Source organism: Falco punctatus (assembly GCF_963210335.1).
Source record: "Falco punctatus genome assembly, chromosome: 12".
Classification (NCBI taxonomy): Eukaryota; Metazoa; Chordata; class Aves; order Falconiformes; family Falconidae; genus Falco; species Falco punctatus.
This window is the reverse complement of record NC_137592.1, coordinates 10,264,540-10,288,249: the sequence shown is the minus strand read 5'-3', so window position 1 is coordinate 10,288,249 and position 23,710 is coordinate 10,264,540. Positions and strand designations below refer to the sequence as shown.

At 39.4% G+C, this 23,710-nt stretch overlaps 1 protein-coding gene across 1 annotated transcript in view; it reads left to right on the top strand.

The window, feature by feature from the left end:
- MEMO1 (mediator of cell motility 1) overlaps positions 1–23,710 on the top strand; it is a 27,821-nt gene extending 4,111 nt beyond the window's left edge. Inside the window, exons 2-9 of the mRNA XM_080408111.1 lie at positions 8,077–8,158; positions 10,423–10,491; positions 12,445–12,557; positions 13,890–14,001; positions 14,960–15,102; positions 16,275–16,351; positions 21,879–21,983; positions 23,330–23,710. Of these exons, the coding sequence (XP_080264237.1) occupies positions 8,077–8,158; positions 10,423–10,491; positions 12,445–12,557; positions 13,890–14,001; positions 14,960–15,102; positions 16,275–16,351; positions 21,879–21,983; positions 23,330–23,461 (833 nt within the window). The 3' untranslated portion in view covers positions 23,462–23,710. The remainder of the gene's footprint in view (positions 1–8,076; positions 8,159–10,422; positions 10,492–12,444; positions 12,558–13,889; positions 14,002–14,959; positions 15,103–16,274; positions 16,352–21,878; positions 21,984–23,329) is intronic.

The following is a 23,710-nucleotide window of genomic DNA, read 5'->3' as shown; positions in this document are numbered from 1 at the left end:
TGACCATTGCTGATAGTAGGCCACTGGTCTAAATAACCTATTTTTTCTCTTGCAGACCTTGATCTGTATGTCTGCTTTTAAAAAAGTTAGAACTGGTATGTGGCATGCCACTGCTTCTGTGGACTAGCAGCCTGGTGTGTGATGGCCACTAAAATGCTTGCAAAAAATGAGATAAAAGCATACCATGTAAATAAAAGTATCACCCTGTTGCACTGCTGTCATGTGGATTGTTTAAAAAAAAAGTAAAGTATCACTGTTGTGTGGTGAAAAATATTACACTCTGATTTATTTTTGGATGAAAGTCCCGCTCCTGCTGGGTTAATTCAACCACCTAATGTCCAGACCTCCTGAGAAATTGATTTTGACCAGCAGGGGGAAGAGGAAGATTAAGGACAACTTGACACAAAAATGGCATAATTTTCCATGATTTTGAATGCAGGACAGATACCTTCCTAGATACAAAAGGAGCAGCTGCAATATAACAGGAATGACATGCTGTCCCAAGCACGGACTATTTGCATGACAGGGTGTGGATGCTGTCTCCTGTTTTACTCCTCCGTATGAGTAGATTCTGTAAGCGCTGGACCGTTCTGTGGGGAGTCAATCCATACATTCCTGAAATGAAAATAAACATTAGTGTATGTGCATCTTTTTTTCCTTTATAGCGTGCCATTACAAGTGAGATGTCACGCATTGGGGCGCCTAACATGGCTTATTCCGTGGCAGCTGGCCCGCCTTGCCTGGCTGCTAGAAGTGCTAATTGAATACTGTACGAGTCGTTATTAAAAGCATTTGATGAGACTTCATGTTTCAACTTTTCCCCAGTCAGCTGCATGCTGATACAGACAAAATGCAAAGGTTTTTAGTAGGCTATTCCACATCACAGGAGTAAAATCGAATCAGGAGTGTACGTGAATAACAATACTACATGATGTGAAACTTTCCCTGCAAAATGACTTTGTCATTGTATTAGGTACGGCTGGTTTCTCTGTTTTCCTTGACCAAGTCACAGTGCTCAGAGGTGTGCTTTGTGGTAGCCTGTGCCAAGTCATTTGAACTAGGAGAACCTTAATTTCCATACGCTTATTGATGAAAATGTGAGTTGGCAGAATAATTGCTGCGTTGACTTGAAAAGGCCATTGCGTTTATTGCCTTCAAAGCTATTTTTTATGATGAACCAAGTAAATGGCCTGTCTGAATGTTCGAAGAGAGTGTAAAGTTCATAGTACTCTTGAATTCAGAGTTGGATTTCTGCTGCCTTGGCGCGTAAGTGGAAGAACCCCAAAGGAGCTAGGCACTGACATCTCGTTGCTAGCATTTGTAAGGATTAAGCTTCTAACTTGTTTGGACAAGAAAGGCAAAAACTTCCAAGTAACTGGCTGTCATGGTGTCCAGGGTTGTTCAGACCTTGTCTTTCAGGCTGAGGTCTGCACGGTGGTGTCTAGGTCACTGGAAAGTACAATACTTTGAAGAATTTCTGCAGATGAGAAAATAAATGAAAAGGCAGTTGTGTGCCATGAATGATCTGTTGAGAAATGATGTTCAGTCAAAGTTGGCCACTATTTTAGCACGTTTGTGGTCTCTCCTACTCCTTTGTAATTCCCAGTCAGACCTGCATTAATGCTTTTGTGCCGAGTACTGATTTTTCTGATGCCAAAACCCACTGTTAATAGCTCCGTGAGGTAGCCAGCTTCAACATGCAATCGCAGTGTGATTCTGCAATAGTACAGCTTTTCTCACTTGCACCTTCTGGGGCTTGGGGCCCTGGAGAGTGGCATTATAGTGTCTGTTTTAATGAACAGTGATGTGATCCCAGCACTTGTGTGCTTGTTGGCGTGAGCTGGAACTTCTTATCAGCACTGTAGAAAGCGTGTGCATTGGTTACAGCTGTTTCTGCTCTGCTCTGATGATGCTGAATACGTGTGATGTGTTCACCAGGCTGCTGCCCATGGTTTCTGAGGGCAGGCAGTGCTGCTGGGGTGGCTTCCACTGCCCCTCGGGGTGGCTGCATCCTACCTTACAGCAGAAACCCTTCTCTGTAGTGTGTTGGATCTGAGTCTCGGCAGCAGCTGAAGTGGCTGGAAAGGAATAATGTGCGCAATCTTGTGTGTTGTTGGACTATGAATGCAGATGAGGGGTTGAGGAAGATGGTCCCTATATCATAAAAGGGTCTTTTTATGAAAGTGCTTAACTCTGATGTGCCAACAACCCTGGCACATTCCCCAGAATGGGAATAACTCATCACAGCTCATTCATAAATGTAATATACAAGTAATGAATCACTGTGGTGTTTGTAGATCATCATGGACAAATGGATCCAGGAAAAAAAGCAAAAAGCTTGTGAGGGTCACTGAAAGGAGAGAAAGTTTTGACCTGATCTCTGTTGTAGTGAAAGGAGCTTTCTGCAGTAGGAGGATAATTAATGTACTGATCATGAAATCTTAATGTTGTGACATTAGCTGGAGCATTGCAAATACAGCTATTAACTTAAATTCTTACCTTGCAATCTGTGAACAACTAATCATAGTGTCTTGTAAATTTATAAAGCATTTGCTTTGCAGTTTTAAATACTAAATGCAATGTTTCTCTCCCTTTTGGTCTTCTAGCTTTTTTAGATGTTTTATGGGGAAAGTAGATGTGTCATTGCTAGCTCTTTTATGAATTAATCATGGAACACAGTATTAATACGCAGACTGTATTATTTAACATTGTATACTTCAAAAGTATACTGGAATAATTTAAAACACAATTTCCAGGCTATTATTTCTAGCTGAGTCACTTAAATACAGTCAGAATCAAGATATTCCAAGTAAAGAACGTAGATTCAACTTTTACTGTACAAGTAGAACTGAAAAAGAGCTTTACATTTGATGCAGTCCTGGTGTTATTAAAACAGGCCTGCAAGTATCACTTAGTGAATACTTTCAGAAATTCAGATTACATTTAGCATGTATTAGAGCCAAAAATCACTTTTCTCAAAGCTATAAAATAGACGGTCATTTGTTTGGATCTCTGAGTGACCTAACTGCCAAGGTATTCTATCAACCAACATGCACCTATGTAATTTATATTCTTAATGAGTGGCGTTACAGTTGGATTATTTATTTCTTAATAACTTCCAGTAAAGGAAATTAAAGAGCTAGTTGGATACTGGAAAACTGGGACATGCAAGTGAGAACTGCCACCAAAGATTTCAACATTTCTGTTGTGGCTTCAGTTTTGTTTTCCCCCATTCAAGCATTATGTGCTGTTTTATGGTTGTCTTACAACATGTATAATGTTTATGTAGCATTTGTATAATCTTCATTTCTATCTTAATTTTATTTTTTGTGTAGTTTGTGTAAGGTAAATTTCTGCCTTGCTTGTAGGCTGATGCCACTGTTTCATCAGTATTCAGTATTGAAAGAGAGTATACGCTAGCAGTAGAAAATGTGCCCATCAGCGTGAGTTGTTGGAAATCACCTTCTGTTCCTGACAAATCCTAGTCTTTGCATAGATAGGCTTGTTCTTTATTCAAGGATTTGGCTTTTGTTGCAGTGAGAAAGAAAGTTGTTTTTAAAAATTTTTTTTCAAGTGGGGTCTGTGTTCTTTAAAATAATCCTACTTTCTGCAATTTTAACTAAGAAGAGAAACTAGTTAGTCCGTTGTCATGTTTCAGATTGGAATTTGACAATTGAATGAGATGTTTTTGACTCGCCTTCAAAGTTGCGGAGAGAGGAGTTCCCCTAGTTCCAGTTATTAAACTAATTGTGTGCCAGCCCCCAAAGTTTCACTGTTACTTACCTGGATTTTTCGAATGCCTTACAAGAATAAAGAGTTATTTACTTGGTACATATACTATAGTATTTATTAGAAGTGTTTTCAAGGTGTAGGTGTTTTTATCAGTGTGTAAAGGTAATTAGAGGGAATAAGGCTCAGGAAAAATAAGTTGGCTCCTGTAGGGTAGGAGACAGGCTTAGACAAATAAAAGCTGTCAGGTAGAAGCGTGAAAGCTGGGGACTGCAGTGCTCCTGTCGTCATGCTCCAGCACTGCTTGCATTGCTGCTAGTGCTGTACACATGGAACCAGGGGAGACCTGAGCAGTTTTCCCTGGTGCTGCTCTGAATTTTGGTGGAGGCTTAGGCTCTTCCAGTAAAAAAAACATTCACTGAGACTGAGGATGCAGAGCAAGCACTGCATCTCCCCTACCCACATGAAAAGGTAGGTTTTGCACTAGTAATGGTGGCTGCTGGGACCGGAGCAAGTTCCCTTTATGTTGTGTTGACACTTGGCATATAAGCACTTCAGCCTCATGTGAGAGGTGAGCTCAGCTGTGGAAAGAATGTGCTGGTTTGGCTTAACCCACAATGCCCCTTGACAGCTGTAAATTGGGGTGATGAACCTCAGCATGTGAGTACTGGATGCCTTTGTGGTGTTATTCATGGGGTAACGCTGGCCGACAGAATGTAGAAGGATTCCTTCTTACTTGCTGTAGTGCTTTGAGAGGGGATAATGTTGACTGTAAAAATAATTTATCCTTTTAGGCAAGATATTTGAATAAATGTTGCCTCTAGCTGTATCCATAAATTTGTCTGTTAGAGACTTGGCCTGTGCCTGCCATTATTTTTAATTTGGCATAACTTCAGCCGGTTTCCAAAACAAAACAGGATGTGAAATATCCATAGAAAATGTCAGCATTCTTTTGTGACATACCTCTATTTATACTTTACTTCATAGAATTGAAATGCAGATCTCAATGTTATGTGCTTCAGTGAAGCTCATATTTTGCTGCCTAATCTGCCTTTAATCAATAAAAGGTCTGATCTTACAGTATTAATGCTAAAGCGTATTGATTGTTGCATCCAGAAGGAAGGCTTTCTGTCCTTCTGTCCCGGTTGCCCTTAAAAACCCGGTGGCCCTCGTCCTGCCAGCTTTCTGAAGCTGGGCTTTCCACCTGCGGCTCGGCTCGCAGCAGGGACCTCTCCCGCTTCCCACTGCTGCCAAGGAGGATCCACGCAGGAGGATCCACGCAGGAGGACCCACTGGCGGCACCGCTATTCCTCGCCCATGCGTTTGTCAGCTGAGGAGATGGATATTTGCTGCAGTTATCTCAGTGACTATTTGCAAAGACTTTTTACCGATTTAACTTAATTTACATATGAACTAAACTTGCTTATGGAGCTCTTCGTCAAGAACCTACTCATCTCCTATAATACAATTCCATATGGCAGAGCATATCTACTGTGGTAATGTGGGTTTATTTATATTTTGTATATCCAATTCAAATATTTTGACTTTAGCCTTAAGCACTGCCATGTTTGAGAAACTGGAAGGAAAACTTCACTGAACACAACAAAAAGTTGACGCAAATTGGGTAACAAGAAAATGACAGTTTTAGAATAGCCTCTTTAAAGTATTTGTAAGCATAGGAAGCTGCATGTAGACTATACTGTCAGGTCACATGGATGCTGTTTGAACTTTTTTTTTCCAATTTTTTTATCCCCCTTTAGCTGAAAGGTCAGGTGGGTATGTTGTACTCTCCATTCTCTCTTTCCGTTAATCCTTTGGAGAGAGAGATTTGATTACATGTTTTAATAAAATAGTACAAATAAGTATCAGTTGAAATGGAAACTTACATTAGGTTGAAGTTAATGATTTAAAAAGGCACCTTGTCGTTGCATTAAAGTGAAGAAATCTGAAAGCAGGTGTGTTACCTGGTCCTTAAGTAAACACTGACAGAAGTTTAATCCCTTGGGTCATACAGATCTGTTGTTTTCCTGCCTCTAGGAAGAAAATATTTGTTGCTTTGTCAGCGTGTGTGTCTCTAATAGCAGACTAAGCAAACATGGGCATCTTACTCTGCTACTACCCTGTAAGAGCAGAAGTTTTGGCCAGATTTGACCAATCATAGGAAATGATGAAGGATTCTGAACTCTTTAAACTGTTCAGCAAGTTAACCTGATGTGACTTAACCAAAGACAAATCGCATTAACCACCTTCTTAATGAAAACCCCTTGCTAAATACGGGATGGAGGAAGGCCAGGCCCTGTGCCTTCGTGGGGAAGAGTGTCCCCAGGCTGTCTGGCTGTGCTTGGGAGTTTCTGGCCTTTCTGCCACGGTGCTGCCTGCAGACCTTTGAGGAGAAGGGCTCCAGTGGGGCAGAGTCGTGCTTTGTTTAAGTCTCTGGATGGGAGGTGTTTGGAAGGAAAAAAAAAAAAAAACAAAACAGTAATTTGTCCTCCTGTAGAGCTTCATTCAGAAAGTACTTTATCCTTCCACCCTCTTCGGGAGAATTAGGAAGTCAAATTTTTTTAAGTGATTTGTGTCTTCACTGTTAAGTATATAAAAAATAAAAGTGGTAAGACTGTTACAGAGTACTGTTTTGTTAGTTTCCCAGTAGCTTATGAGGAGGATGGAAATAGAGATCTATTTATTTTTACTTCCCCAACAGCCCCCATTTTCTAAGATGTCATTATCCTTATTGCTATTTCATGTCTCTGCTGCTTGTAATTTGCCCAAGCAACAGAAGCAGCATAACAAAATTGGTGTATGCTTTTTTGACGATTCCATCATTTCACAAAGTCGCTGTGCCTTGCCTTGTTGGAGCGACCGAGGCACTGGAGGTGAGTGTAGGCTTAGGGAAGCGGCGCTGCGTAGCCCACCTTCTTCATGTAAGAAGGCAGGGTTCTTTGGAGCCACAGAATTCATCTTTTTGCTTGTTAAACACGTGAACTTTAAGTTTTGTATAAAAATTGGTAGCTTTGACATGCACCACACACATACACCACCACCATCCCCCCCTCCGGGTGGAGAAGGCTTTTTGGCTAATCACTGGTGAGTGACTGGATTCTGCACGAGTTGACATCTTTGTTCCAGTTCTCTGTAGTTCTTGTCAACTTTTCGGACAGCTGTCAGCTTGAGATTTGAGCTGTTTGGAACATGGCTGTGACATAGTTTCAGGTATTTAACTTAGTTTTTGCCTTTTCCTGGCAGTTGGTGGGGTTTATACTCCCATGGGGAAGGTGCGGAAATCTACAACGTGCATGGTAGAAACGGCATATTGCACCACACTGTATAGATAAACTCTGCTGACATAGGGTTCTGTCAAAAGTGTAGTGTCAACTGAAGAAAGTGCATCTATTTTTCTCTTCTAATGGTATGTTACTTGTAACATCGCAGCTGAATGAGTTTTACTTGACAGTCTTCATACTGCTGTTCAGTATGGAGAATGTTGCACTGTATTAGCCAGCCTTGCTTCTTCAGGAATAGCTTTACAGCAAAAGTTCTTTGTGGTGGGAAATAACCAAAATGCGGGGGTGGGGGTGGGGTGTTAATGTGGTATTTATAGAAGGCATTTTTATCACCTGTCAGCTAATTGAATTGAGAATATTTGCCGCTTGTCGAAGTATAGAATTTAGTTTAAAAAAAGAAGTTAAATGTTGGATTGACCAGTTGTGATGGTTAAAGTTTTCAAGAAGTTGATCAGAAGTTGCTAAGGCATTAGTATAAGCATGCTGGCTTCTCATTTTAGATTTTTCCTGTGTATTTACACTTTTTCCAGGTGGCACTGTGTTTTGTGTTCTGATCTTATGCTTGCCTAATAATAATAAAGGGCTAAATACCATAGCCATCAGCTACCATGTCAGTACGTAACGTCTTTGTATTATAGCATCTTCCTGTGTCAGGCTGTTTTGGTATAGGTTGTCTGAACTTTTTACTTCTGTATTCTGTAAATATGGTTACCAGAGCAATCAGTCATCTGTTAGCCTCTTTTTTGAGGCCAACAGCCATCCTTTCTAATGGTGAAATGATATGTGCATCAGCCCACAGAGCAAGAAACAGTAAGTGTGTGTTTGGATGTACAATAAACATGTACAATAAATGAACTTCCTGGACTAGGAGGCTGAAACTTTCCGGCTGTAACCTTCAACATTACAGGCATGTTGGGTTTACTACTTTTTTTTTAAGTTGAAGTTTAAACACAGGCTTTGATGTTTAAGAGGATTTTAAATCTGTTGGACTTTTGGACTTTATTTGTTAATTATTGAGGTATTTTAGGTTCTTTTATGGCTTCAGTATTTCCTTGCCTCTTCACAGGACCCCAGCTGAATGCACAACTAGAAGGTTGGCTTTCTCAAGTACAGTCCACAAAAAGACCTGCTAGAGCCATTATTGCACCGTAAGTTTGAAATCTGTTTTTAGTATATATAATACTTGGTGGTTTAAATGCTTCTTTGAGTGATTTGGAAAACTGTTGAAAGCTAGCATTTGGGTGAAGGGAATGTCGTGTGGTTTCTAAATAAGTATTTTGGATATGACATAAACTGGAAGAAATCTCTGCGCTTTTTGGTATATATGATTAATTTCCTTTTGCTGATGGACTGGAGACTTAACATTCACTTGTGATCCAGTAAGACATGTAAGAGGTGTATTAGTGGAGTGGTAGCCTGAGGTGACAGCTTTTTCAATGCACTTCCAGTATAGAACAGCTACATCTATTAAGAAAACCAAACCAAACAACAAAAAAACAACCACAAAAAAACCTTAAAAAAAAGAAACCACACAAAAAACCAAAACACACAAAAAAAATTCCACCATCCCCCCCCCCAATCAAAACTTAGAAATGCTTAAAAGTGATGAAACTGTTCAGTTACTCAAATTGGTTTACTTTTTTTATCTTAGTTTGGTTTTGTTAAGGGTTTTTTTTGTCCACAGCAGAAATAAGGATAATCTAAACTATTTATGTAGAATTCGGTTTCCTGAGGATAGTTGAGACCTATAATAAGAAAAGTATGTTGGCCATTCCGATTTATTATGAGTTGGAAGGAAACACTAGAAAAAGCACCTTAAATAGGAAGTTTTTCGTGTGCTAACAGAGCATTGACATAATGTTTGAAGTATTCCATAACAGTATTGAATGTACAGAAGAGATTGTCCTAAATATGCCTTAGTCTTTCTCTCAGGAGTGTAGGAAAGAGGCCTTTCAGCTGCAGGTCGGGTCACCTGGGTTGTCTTTCCAGAATCACTGGGGACCTTCCCGTGGTCTCACCGAACTGTTTCATTAACCGTGCCTTTGTTTTCCCACCTGTAAAGTGGGATATGGCTAATAATATTTTTGTGGAAGACTGAGGAAGCCTGTAGCAGAGGGCATCTTTTAGAAAGCTCATTTGACATTGTCAATAAAAACGCACCTTGCCAGCTCACTCGGTCTCCGTCTCCTGTTTATTCCCTTAGCATGTATGTTAGTACCTTTCTGAGCTTTTTAAAATGAGTGAGGTAAACGGTAATGAAGTAAAACCCCAGGGTAATTTTGAGGATAACTTGTTCCAGGTGTCACTCTGTGGATGAACATACGTGTAGGCGAGCATGCATACGTATAAATAAATATAAAATCCTCCAGTGCTGTTAATGGGGGACTTGTATCTTCAAACACACTCTATGTCCCTGGACTTGCAGCACGTATTGGTTGCGGTATCTTTGCATAGAAAGGTCACCTGGAAAGATGTAGTTGGGGGTGTTGCACATACTTCACTCAAAATAAAAGGTAACTATTGACTTAGGGTCGCAGGCGCTCCAGGTGAGCCCTGGAGGCCCAAGCACTGTGCTGTGTGGCCATGGTCTTCTGCTGTGGACGTGGTGCCGAGTGAGCGTGAGCTGCCCTCCACCAGCTGCCTGGGACTCTGGAGAGTGAATGTTCTCTGGAAGTAATGCTTTTAGCAGTGTAAACTGAATCTTCACCTGTTTTTAACAGCCTTGAAGGGAATGGCTTTTTAGGTTTGGATGTAATACTTGAAACAAGTAGTCAGGATAGTTATGAATGTTTTTGGAGCGCACGCAGGAACACGGGTCGAGAAGGGCTCCTGGCCAGAGTGGTGGGAAGTGATAAAGCATGTATTGTGTTCTTAGCGAGAACAGCTACCGTGCTGCGTTCCACTTCTCTCCTTGTGCCCATTAATTATTTTGCTGAGGTGGTATTCTTCAATGACAGAGCATTTTTATTCTCTGTATATCTGCTGTAATGTAGTTGTGTCTCTGCCAGACCCCTCCACCGTCACCCTACTCAGTTACAGAGCATGGTTAGCAGAGCTTTCTGCAGCAGCTTGCTACTCCCTTGTCCTCTGGCTGCACTCTTGATACTGCGCAGTTGTGTTAGCCTGCCTGCTGGTTACCTTTTATAAATAAGGAAAGGTGCTTTGATCTGGGGGCTGGCTTACTAACTTTGAAGTAAATGGTCAGTGATAGTTCTTTTAACAAATAGTCTCTTGTACACGCAGTCCTGCAACAGTGCTCTCCAGTTCTTTCAGGAGTTGATTTTTGGACCGCTCTTAATATTTCTAGCTCATTGGGGATAAGTAATAGTTGGTATCTTAACATTTATTAAGAACATCAATGATGCTAAGCAATATTTTAACATGTTAATGTTTTGTACACTCTGATTTGTAGCCATGCAGGATATACCTATTGTGGATCTTGTGCAGCCCATGCTTACAAACAAGTGGATCCTAATATTACGTAAGTATTGAAGTTTTTATTTACAAAGCATAAGTCAATGCCATTAGAGCTCTCTGGGGAGTTGAATGTTCTTTTTACATTGTACAATGTACAAGGTACATTGAGTACCTTGAAGTACTCAAATTTTAATTTTGTACTTTCTTTAGTCTTCTATGCATACCTTCTGTTTTAACACTATAAATGTTCAAATTGTATGTTACAAAAAGAAAAAAATAATGTAGTATTGTTGAACTTGAGAATGTAAAGCAGTAGTTTTCACAAAATACTGAGAATTGTTGGTAACTAATGTTTTAGAAGGGAGGGGTTAAACGTGTTCTTTTTGCAGGAAATAACATTTAATGTACTTTATTGCTTGATGTTCCAATGCTTTTATAAAGGCCCAAGCTGGGTTGTTTGGTTTTTTTAACTGGTGGCAGGGTGTCTTTGGTTTTTTGTTTTGTTTGGGTTTTTAAGTGTATTAAAATATTTGATCATGATTCTGCATTGGTTTTTCAGTGCAGGATTATGGGCTGAATACTACCAGGATTCTCTTCTGCTGTGGAGAAAGTGACCAGTGTGTGTATATAATATTTGAAGTCAGTGAAAGTTACTTGTCATAATAATTTTAAGTAGACCTGTGTTTTTAACAGCTCAACAGTTAAAAAAAAAAATTAAAAATTGAAAAAAAAAAAAACCCAACATGCTACTGTAGTCTGTACTTGCCTCTGAAAATATGAATCCAGTTATTCTAGGTTAAAGGAATGTAATTCTTATGTGTTCTGCTGACTGCAACACTTTTTTAAATGACAAAAATTTAAACCATCTCCAGTATTTACTCTAAGTATGTATTTTGCAATGTTAATAGAAAAACTGGCTATGTCTGTCAGTTGCTTATGAGATAGCGTGTTGTAATGCTCTCCAAAGTCAATGGTTTTGATTCTTTCTAAACTATTGTAAACAAAGTGAAGACAGCTTATGGTGGGACAGATAACTAGGTTCTCTGAAATTTCTAGGAAAAGTTGTGTTCCCCAGGTTCAGTGTTGTGAAGTTATTGATAGAACTTTCTGGATCATTTGCTGTTTTACTGCATGGGATGTTTAGAATTAATCTTTCAGCTGAACTATTGAACGTTTGGATATTTTGTTTCTATGAACTTGGTAAAAAGTTTTAGTATAGCTTGCTATAGCACTCCACATACAAGGGAAGGAAAAAAAATCTTTACGTGTCTCCCACCTCTTTTGTCAGTACCAGAAACAGGCTGATGTGATCCTGAATCTGAAAAGATTCATTTCCTATAGAGTTTAGGTTTTTTTAATTTACATCCTGTGGCAGGAGACCTTAATCATGATCTAATCAAGAGGCAGGAACTGAGGACTTGATGGAATAACATCACGATGATGTGTGAAAGCTTGCAGTGTCAGCTAAAGCTGCAAATGTGCAGGTCCAAGTCCCTGTTGTTGATGCAACAGCTGGATAAAACTGACATTTGAGAATGACTTAGATTTGGATGTGGTGAAATCTGGAGTAAGGCTAATCACGTAAGTAAAAAGCTCTGAACAGATGACAAACCCATGATCCTCGCTTGAGGGCACATACGTGTAGTTGTGGAGGGCTGTGTTAGTCCAAGGAGAAAATCCAAAAATCTGTTCTAAGGGGCTATAACACATCGGTCAGCCTCCAGATGAGTCCAGTCAGACGGATTTCTAGCTGATGGGTGCCATCTGATATATAACCTGTTTACGAGCTTTAAGGCTAGGGGAAGCTTTATTGAGCTGATCTCATGATCATTTCTGCGATACTGAGCAAGGCTAGGCCATGAGTTGATCTGTGGTCTTACACCCCGAGGAGTTAAACTCTATTGGTAACCACCAGAAAGCATCACTTTGTACGTTCTTACTAAAGTTGTTACTCTGAACCAAGTCTCTGTACAATTGCAGCTGTCTAAATTGTGGGCTTTTGTGTTAATTGTTGTAGCCGAAAAATTTTCATTCTTGGGCCTTCCCATCACGTGCCCCTTTCCCGATGTGCACTTTCCAGTGTGGACATTTATAGAACACCTCTGTATGATCTCCGAATTGACCAAAAGAGTAAGTGATTGATAAAGCTTACATCTTGAAGATTGCCGAGGCTTGAATATTAACTGTGGTGCTGCAGCGCTGAGGAATCTCTTGTTGGGCGCTTCGTTGCTTTTAAGAGGCATACAAGTATAAATCTGTTTTTACTGCAATGAAAGCTAATTTCTGAAAGATCCTGGTGGTTGCAGGCATTGCTATATTATAATCTTAATGTCTCTCTTGCTCCTTCGAGTAAAGAATTCTCAGTCTTTGCTTATCTTTTCCATTATGAGTGTGTGCCTCTTGACAAGCGATCTTTAAAAGAGGTCTTAAAAGTAAAAGCTGTTACATTTGAATAATAGCCCACTACGCACCTGCTGCATTGTTCTGTGAAGTAGTCTGTCTGCAAAAAAATAAAGTGCTTCAGTTCGTTTGAGTTTATTTCTGTTAGAGGAATAATAGAGGAGCAAAGAGCTGCTTTTATTTGGATGCGTTGTTGTGCATCATGACTTTTTGTACCTACAGAACTTAAAAATTGTTAGTCCATGAAATACCAGTCTTTCAGACTAAGCTTGAACGTGTGATGAAGGTAAATTTGAAGTTTCGACTTTCATGTATTGTGAGGTATACTTAAATAATACAATATCTTTTTCAGAGGGGCTAATTAGCACAAATGTATTGCTGCATCGTCATGACTGATTAAGCAAGTTAGTTCAGGCTTTCTACCCAGTGCCTGCAGAAATCCCTGTAGGTAGCAACTGTTTCAGTTGCAGTAGAACTCCTTTATGGAGTGGAGGAAGAGGCACAGCCCTACATCAAATTCTTCCTCCAGTGGAGAGTTTTCAAAATGTAGAGATGACTGCACACCACCAAGCGCACTTGAGAGTAGAAAAATAACTTATATATCTGGATTACTTAACCAGTTTTCACTGTCTCTAGATTTCATGATTCAGTTAATAATAAATTGTACTTAATAGTAATGCATCCAGAAAATTTTTTTAAACCTGTGACAGTGTAGTTTGTGAAGATAAGAATTCAGTGACTGGGTAAATGCATGCATATTTTCAAATATGTTTTATTTGGGTTACTTACATTTTGTATCATAACTGAAAATCTTTCTCAATATACTAAAAAGGTCACTGTTTTAACACACTTATTTTAGCAACTGAATCAATTATGTTTGTGGCTTAATGGCTTGAACTTAATTTTCATCCTGAATTTATTTAAAAACAAGTGGTTTATGGTGACAGCCCTTGGAGGGAAGTAATTTGTTGTAGTGGGTTTGTTCTGATAAAGATGCACTGTATCTTGCTTTACAGTGTATAAAAAAAATAGTAGTAAAAATTAATCTTTAATTCATTTCAGTTTATGGAGAATTGTGGAAGACTGGAATGTTTGAGCGTATGTCCCTACAGACAGATGAAGATGAACACAGTATTGAAATGCATTTGCCTTATACTGCTAAAGCCATGGAAAGGTACTATGGCTAATTACCTCTACAAGAACGAGCATTATGTGCATTAAGTGTTTGAACTACATGTGAAGTGCGGTAGGAAGCAATAATACCCTTTACGGTATATAACACCCTATGGTATATAATACTCATGCTCCCCCACCCCCCAATAAAAATCTTGGGGAAGGGAGAATCAGAGACCAGGATTAGTTGCTGTAACAGAAACTGCGAGCAGAGCAAACACTGGAACGATGAAATCGGAACACCTCTTACAAACAAGTTTATATGTTTATATTGACTGAATAGAGATAATATTAGACATGCTTTCATGAATTCTTTTCAAGAGCTGATTATTTTTTTTGCAAGGCATTTCTGAAAAGTTCAAATACTAACAGGTGTTTTCTGTGGGATTTGAAGCACGTTTGGAGTCTTAACACTGATTTTGAAATCAGGCTTCTGTTTACAGCTGTTATTTCAGATGAGTACATTGAATAATTTTTCTTTGAAGGTGGTAATTTTTGTCAATTTGTGGTAGGGTATTTTTCTCCCTCCTGTGTCTTTTTTGTAACTTTTCTTCCATAGTACTTGTAATTTTTCCTGGAGTATCAGTATACATCTGGGTGCTATCTCGAGCATTTTCATAGATGTTGGAAAACTAGCCAACATTTGTGCAGCCATCTATACAGAGAGAAGAGAATTTGTACTTTATTGCTGGTTTCATTGTGTCTTTTCTGGTTGTTTTTTTTTTGTTTGCCTGGTGTTTTCACTTTGCAGCAAAGATAAATACTGTTTGGGGGGATTTTGTTTTCTGAAATTCAAGTAGTTTCAGGTTCTAAAACAACTTCCTAGTATGACCTTACCAAATTAACTAAATCTTCAATTCAGTAGTGCCCTTGTAAAACATTCTGCAATTTCAGTTAGCAAGCCCTGAAAAAACTTCAGTTGTTACTTGAATTACAACCTCTTTTCTTTTGCTTATAAGCCATAAGGATGAGTTTACTATTATTCCTGTGTTGGTCGGAGCACTGAGTGAGTCAAAAGAGCAGGAATTTGGAAAACTCTTCAGTAAATACCTGGCTGACCCTAGTAACCTCTTTGTGGTTTCTTCTGACTTTTGCCATTGGGGTAAGTTTCACATCTCTTCATTATAACAGTATGATGAATATTTTGTAGCGATTTTCAAATACTGCATTTTATTAAACATTGAACGTTTTAACTTCCTGTAAATGTATCTTTGAAACTTAAATGCCTTTGTAAAGCTAAAAAAGAATATTTTTTTTTTAAATCTGGAACAATAGATGAAAAATACTAATGTGGTAATGTGTTTTCAGTATAGTGGAGGAAATAAATGGTACAGGTGTTTGGGTTTATATGCATCTCTTTACTGTTGCAGTGAAGTAAGTGTCTGAAGTTTCTTGCTCTTTTTACTCTTCTTTTAAGCACCTCAAAGCAATTTGCAAAACTAATTAGCTAAAAATTCACTGGACATGGCAATATCCCTCTGATGGAAATAAGTTTTGTACGTTTTGCTGCTGGGTAAGATAGCAGATGGAATATTTATGCCAATTCGCCAGAGCTATCCCAGTTCATCTTGGTGGCAGAGCTATAAAGACTCCAGAAGCCTTGACTTCTGTCCTGCTTTAACACTGTATTTTTCTTCTAAGTGTGATAATAGCTGGAAAAGGGACTGCTTCAGAAAGATACGTTTTATGTTACACAACAGACCTTCTTCCCTTTTTTCATTGTCATCTTTGGTCAACTTACGTAATTAAGTGCATATTTTACTTGTCTTTGAATTGTGGAATAGGTGGAGGTATGTAAGAATGACCTGGGTTCTGTTGTGGCTAACGAACCATCTAGAACTGTTCACTGAATTACCATGAACTTTTTCTTTTAACCGTCATTTACTGTGGGTATTGTTGTGCAAGCAGAAGTAGCCTGACTCCAGGGTTGACTTTGTCAAGAGGGATAGCGAAACGAAATGTTGCTTTACTTTTTTAACTTTTAGAATTGGATTCCAAGGCAATAACAGGCAATTAATAAGCAATGCTGCAGCGTCAGTTCTACATAGTAGGCTTTTCTTTAGGAATATAGCTGCCTATCATGTATTTTTTACATCGCTTCTGGGCTGCTACTTTGATGATTGCCCTAGAATTTCCTCAGTGGAGCTAAAAATTATAAAATAAATGAAGATTACGACTTTAAAATATTATAATTTCAATAATGTAGTAAGTACTAGGGAGTGTTTTAGCTACGATTTTTCCCTTTTTTATTTTATACATGATTTTTGTTTCAAGGTCAGAGGTTCCGTTACAGTTACTATGATGAATCCCAAGGAGAAATTTATAGATCCATTGAGCACCTAGATAAAATGGTAAGTTTTCAGATTTGGTGGAACTAACTAACAAATTTCTCCTGTACATTACATTTCTTTGAACACTTGGCAATCTCTCTAACAAAATATTATAGATTAGCTATTTTATTGAATGTATACTTTCCTTTGTTTACCACAATAAGAACATAGCTGTTGTTTTTAGCTAGTATCTTCCATTTTACTGACTGCGCACCATATATTGCGGGTATAATCTAGTAAGCGTAATTTATGAGAGTAAATGCATGTTCGCCTACCTGAAATGCCCTAGTGTAATGTAACTCCTGTCCACATACCCTCTTGTGTTTTTGAGAAGCTGCAAGAGTTATGAGTTGAGTACTGGGGTAGTTCAGGCTTGATAGCTGTGATACCTGCATATCAAAAGACCATTGTGATTATGCTAATGGTTTCAGCAACATCCATTTTGAGGAGGAAAGGCTGTAGGGAACTGTGCTGGCCTGGAAGGCGAAAGTCATGGTTTCCTTGGGAATAGGCTTCCCCCCACCCTTTGCTCTGTAGCAGGTGATGGGGAAAGGCAGTAGACCATACCTCATTCTGGGTTTGGCAGACGGCTGAAAGGAGAGCTAAATACGTAAAGATCGTGATGCCAATTATGTTGCATTTTCTTTGCAGTCACAGGAGCCAAGGGTTTATTTTTAAATGAGAAAAACCCTGCATTAATGTTTGAGACTATACTTAAGGCACAGAATAGAAGTAACTGTTCTGGAAATACGTAACCTTAAGATTTGTTTTAAAACTGTTTGGATCATTTATGTAACTTCTGTAAAACCTGTTAGAAGAGAGAACTGTTGTTCAGGGCATGTTAATTTTTTTCCTTGTCTTGAAGGAATAAATCCTATCTGTTGGAGGGATATCTGGAGTTGTTTGCTTTGCGTATCCATATTAACCTCTTTGTTTTTCCACTATTCATCGCTGGAATGGAAACAGTAAATAATTTGCCTTCATTCTATTTATCCCATTTTTATTAATTCTTGTTGTCAGTTGAGAGGTTTCTCTATAAAGACAAGTGTTTCTGCAGGTCAGAGTGTTTTTGCAGGAGAGCAGATTAAGGTGCATTAGCAAACATTAGTTTCCCCCTGTTAATTTCTGTGGTGAAAGCTTGTAGAAAGACTGGACTTTGGCATTTAATTACTTTTAGCTGAATACATTGCTGCACCAAGTCTTTCTTTTGATAGTTATTCAGCCAAAAGGATATGACATTTGCTGTAGCATTGAAAACGTCTGCTGTTCAATGACTGTGAAAATACTGGTTTTCAGTCTTAACTGGAAAACTAAACATGCCGCATAGTGGTATACTGCAGTTATTTTTTGTCTGTTTATAATGGTTCTATATGTGAACACATGACTCTGTGTTCAAACTCTGTACAGAGGAGGCTTTGCTTTCGATGAATTTCAGAAATTTCTTTTTAGCAGTATTGTGGGTACACTTGGGATGCTATCTACAATGCCACGAAGATCTCCCTGTCATGTTTCTCCAGCTTTTGGAAGGAGTTTCTTCAGTTTTGTATGCCCCACTCAGCTACTTCATGTTTCCTTAGATAAGCATTGAATTATTTTCATTTGGCGTGCTTAAGGAACTTGTATTGTAACCACTAGGCCTCTCCACAGAGAAAACAGCATTAAGATAGAGACAAAACCATACTAAAACCATCAGAGATTTTAACCTCTGCTATTACTGGCTAATAATTTTATTGGACCTATCTAGGAAAGCGGTCGGCTGACTACTTGGTAAACAGGAAGGTATTCTGGGTTAAGATGAAATTACTTTTCCTTAGAAATGCCCTTGTGGGAGGACAATAATCTCTTCCTTATTTAGAATGGACCTTAAGTACAAGTGCGTGATGACTTTCCTGGCTGGTGCCTAAACCACGCTGAAGGCTTTGGGCATTGAAATTTTACTAACTTGGTAACCACTGTAAGAAATTTTATTTGCTGTGATTTTAAGTTAGAGCCCCTAGACTCCAGCATTAAAAAAAAAATAATAACAGAGTAGTAAGTCTTCCTGGGCAGACATGGGCTTCTCCATGGCAACCCATGATGTGACCGCTGTTACCTTGGGGGTACCACAGTGCACCTTCTGAGGTGATGGAGAAAGGAGTAAACAGCCCCATGCTTCACGGGGGTACCTTGGGGAAGAACCCTTAAATGAAGAGTTGTAATTAAGCAACTGACATGCAATAATTTGTTTGTATATCATAACCTGATGCCTGTTATCTTTGTAAATAGAAGTGGGGGAGTATGCTTTAAGACGTTGTTGAGGAGCAATTATTTTTTGATTATGGCTAGCCAGAAAATGCAGACTGCTCGCTTCAATCTTCACTGCCAGATTGCTCAATTTATATCTATTTATGAAAACTTATGCCTCACTGGAGTCCACAGGCGGATTCTGTTACCCTGAAGGCTGACAGGGGAGGCTAACGCAGGTGCTGAGCAGAGCGGTGCAGGAGCAGCCTGCGGCCGTTGTGCCGGAGCTGTGCACAGCACGGGTGGCTTCTGAGCTGCTGGGTTCTGGTGGCTTCTGCGGTGCCACTGCGGTGTGCCAGCACCTTCCACAGTGCTGCAGCCTGGGAAGGCTTCTTAGCTGGGGTGTAATGCAAGACTGTGACACTCTGCCTGGGTGCCCAGCTCTCTGCTCTGCTGTGCCCAACCAGTAATTTTCCTGTTGTTTTTTTTTTAATCTTCTAGTCTGAGTGACTCACACATGCAAGATGGTTGAACTGGCTAGTGCTAAGACCAAGTTTGTTTCATCTTCCCTTAAGTATGCTACTAGTTTGTTGGGTTTTTTTTAAGCGTGAAGAAGCAGCTGAAGTAACTGATTGCAAACTTAAACTTGACCAGCCGAAGGATTATTGGAGTATAGTATAAAATAAGCCTGTGGATTGTGGTTTGGGTGTTTGGTTTTTGTTTTGGTTGGGTTTTTTTTGTAAGCTTGTAGATACTTGATCCTATAGGATATGATATTTAAGAATGTAACTGCTTTTAGTCATATTAAGTGCACTGTGCTAGGGTATCGTAGATGCCATGTACAGTGTCTGGTTAACTGAGATATGCAATTTCTGTGTGGTGCCATAATAACCATGTGATAAACTGCAGAACTGTGTGATGTTTGCATTTTTATCATGTGGGTTTTGTCGTGTATTTTAACCTTGTTCTAAACCATGCCTGGCTGAGTTATTTTGAATACTGAAAATTATTAGCCTAACACTTCTGCTTTTTAGAAAAATAAAACACAACCTGACAAAAATGTTTCCTTTGTTCCTCAGCATCATTTTAGACTGAGAAACAAGCTTGGTAGTCTTTGCTCCTCTGCCACAACGATTTTTAAATCCCAAAGATTGAAAAGTTCAGTACAGCTGGATGCTTATAGGATATGTGTTAATACCCATTTCCTATGGATTTTCTCCAATCTGTGATGTATGGAGCTCTGTTAGCATTTGCTGGGATGAACTGCATAGCTCTAAATATTTTGCAGTGCTGAACTGTGCATTGAAATAAGCTTACTAGGCATTCTGATAAATCCACATCCATTCATCTGAGACAAATGCTCAAATGCCTCTGCCCAGTATGTTCCAGTGACTTATAGCTATGGGTCTTTCAACTGAGCAGCCATTTTCATTTTTTAAAGTCATGAAAGGGTTTACAAATGGATAAAATACATTCTCACGAGCTGTTCAGTATCTGTGTAAGTTCCTTATGCATGTTTAGTTTCACCTGAGTATATAGTTAAGTTTGGTTCTGCTCTCTTTAGTTGTGTATTAACATGTAAAATGTACAAGTAAATGGATGGTTCAAAGATGTACCGCTTAAACTTTAGAAATGCAATGGTATCTATGCAATCACTGCTAGTTAGAGAATAGCTACCTTTATTTTTTGGCACTCATTTAGGTTCTGTAGATCTGGAGTGAATAACAGCTGTAATTACCAGCCAGGGGTCCAACCACCGGCTCAGTGACCCTGGGAAAACTAAGCTCTTGCCAGCAATTGGTCAGCATAGTTTGGTTTTATTTTTCCATAAAATTTATCTCTTTCTGAATTCATTTTATGTCTGCTTTTATTTAAAAGTACACAAAGGTGGTGGTTATGGTTGTCATTTTCTAATCCTCCCTGTCTCTCCTGGGAATCTCCAGCTCCTCGTTGTAAGCTGTGATCCAGGCTGAATAATTAGCGTATCTCCCAGATCAGCCAACACCCTGGCAGAGTACTTAAGAGGTTTCATTCTTGAGGTGGAGACTACAGACAGACTGGCTGCTTCCTGCATCGTGATTTCTGCTTTATCACCCACCCTTTCCCAAAAGCATGGGAAGGGCTGGGACAATTGCAGAAACCTCAGGAGAAACTCTCTCCCTTTCTGCTATCAACCTCCCATTGTTGCCATGCGAAGTCTGTGGTTATTTCCAGTCTTTAAGGAAAACCTTTTGTTTCATCAGCTACATATAAGAAGCACAGCTATGTGTCTTACTGAATTACTGTCTGGAGCTCGTTTACCTGGTGAAGGGTATTAATCCTTTTCAGAGGAAGGAAACCTACAGGAGGATGGAGTCCAATACAGGCAAAATGGCAAAACCCATGATAAACCCCAGACAGTAATTGATTTAGACTTGCTTTAAAGTACTCTGATTGTATTAGATCTGCTCCGTGGGGTGGGGTAAGAGTAGGCTGTATCTGGAGTTGTAGAGTTCTTTTTGCTTTTAAGAACGCAAATGTTTGTATACGTGGAAGGTTTTGTTTTCCATACATGTGGTGGTTTTCATAGTGTGACTCCATGGGATCATGGGTCTCGCTGTAGATGGAGAAAGGATGTATATATGTGACTGCCTCGTGTGAAGTGGAAGCGTCATCTCCTGGCTCTGTACGTCGTTCCTGTCGTGCACCAACTTTCTAGTGCTTTAGGGATGTTCTGGATGTGCTGTTTATGCTCCGAGCAGATGGCCAGTTGTTGTGGTTTAACCAGGACACTAGTCTGTGCCCAGATCAACTGCCTTGCATGCCTGATGTGTCAGGGATACGTTACACTTGCTGCGTGCTTGAATTGCATGTGTATATTGATGATTTGTCGAGCCGTTTTGGACATGCAGGCAAATGCTCAGCCCTGAGTTCTGTTATCAGGGAGAGGAGATGGAGGCAAGATTTCGTCCTGCTTTGCCCTTTTAGTAAATTTGTCTGGTTATTGCTGTACAAAATTCTGTGGAAGTAGGGCACCCTTGGAGGTGGGGATCAGCTAGTCTACGGGAGGAGCTTCTTTAAGATGAGCTTCTCCGGTATCTGCAAAGACAGCTTCACAGATCTGTGGATCACTGACAGCTTTGGAAGAGCTCCTGCACTTTTAGTTTGGCAAGGGACGGCAGCAAGGTGACTACAAGCTAGAGCTCACGTGCCGAGATTCCCTTGATACCCTTGATACAAAGTAGAGTTTTTTTACTCCTGCAGTATTGTGTTGTCATAAATAGGTGATGTACAAGTACCTGCTTATGAATGTGAGAAGTAATCATTGCTATCGATTCTTTTTCAGGGTATGAGCATTATAGAGCAGCTAGATCCTGTATCTTTTAGCAATTACTTGAAGAAATACCATAATACAATATGTGGAAGACATCCTATTGGCGTATTATTAAATGTAAGTAACTTCGGATTCGTGGAAAATTGTAGCAAAATGCTGAGATTTGTTTTAAAAACTGTATTGCTGGAGTATTCCTTAGTTCTAAAACGGCAAGTCTTGAATTAATTTATTTTCCCAAGTGTTCTCAATTTGGTCTCCAATTTCCATGTCCTGCATATAGACAAATGTAAGCTCTTACAGGGGCTGAGCATTTTCAGTTCCCTAAGGGAGATGAGGTACCATGTTCCTTTTGAATTTCAGTGAAATAGAATCACTCATGTTCTCTTGGCCCTAAATAAACGAAGAAATAAACCCATCTCCCTGAAGAAGTGTGTACTTAGTCTTTTGAGTCAGTACTTACAAGCACGCCTATATTTTTTCTGTATTGCTGTTAGCTAGCTGTTGAGTGCCATGTGATGTCTGGCAGCGCTTTTGAGTTTTGCAAATATGATGAGAGATTGCCTCTGTAAGTATTAGTGCAGTGCACCGTTAACTCATAAATTAATGGCAATTAGCGCTCAGATTAACGGGTACTTTCTAGTTACTGTGTTCTGCTTTGGCAATGCAGTGCAGACATAAACCTGGCTTAACTTAGTTGTTTAAATTGGGTCGCAGCTGCTTTACAGCACTACTGGAGTGCTGCAGATCTGTCATACTGCTTGAGCGAATCTCATTGCATTTTCACTGTAATTCAAATCTGAAGCAGGAAGCGTGCTAACCTTTTTAAAAGGGAAAACTTCAGTCACTGGAAATGTAGTCTGTATGGAGAACAGATAGGGGAACCTTTGAAAGTGGAGTCTATAAAAGTTTGTATGAGCAGTGTCAATATGGGGGATGCATGCAGCAAAATTCATGTGACAAATCTGCAAAAATATCCAACTCTTAACCCCAGGTAACGATTATTCTTGTGAATCCGAGCTGAATTCTGCTTAGTCACTTTTGCCAGTTGTCACACTTTAAATAATCGTGGTGCGTTTTTTTTTGTTAATGGAAGAAATACAAACTAAAAAGTGTTAATAGGGTTGGCTTTTTTCCTTTTACATCTGTGTGTCTGCATGAATCCCCTCTGGAACAGAAAGCATTGTTTGTAAAGGATCTGTTTCGAAAGGTTACTGAGTATTGCTTTGTAGAGCTGCATGAATGTACATGGTGCAGTGGTGGGAGCGTCAGTGAATGAAACGGCACAGAAATGGGTTAGGTCCACACATCACTCAGAGGTGCTTACATTATTGTGAGACATGGTGCAAGGACACCCGGGGAGAGGGCAGAGGAGTGAGATGTAGAAAATGTCATAATTTCATTGATACCTTTTTTAAACAGCTTTTTTTTTTTTTTTTTTTTTTTTCTCCCTTCTCTCTCTTCAGGCTATCAATGAGCTCCAGAAGAATGGAATGAATATGAGCTTTTCATTTTTGAATTATGCTCAGTCAAGCCAGTGTCGAAACTGGCAAGACAGCTCAGTGAGTTACGCAGCTGGAGCACTTATGGTCCACTGAACCGCTGAACGCTCAGGGATGGCACCTGCACACACGCTGTATACGGGGTCCCAGCCTAGCCCTTACAAAGATACAGTCCCTGGTCTTTGGGTATACTGAAACCTCAAACTAATAGAACTCTCTTCTTTTCTAGTAGGTGTAGTCCTTCCTTAGTTTCAACTCATTTAAAAAAAAAATGCTTTCTTGTTTAGGACAATGGAAGGAAGGCTGGTATCAAAACATTTTGTGATTTTTTTTTTTTTTTTTTTT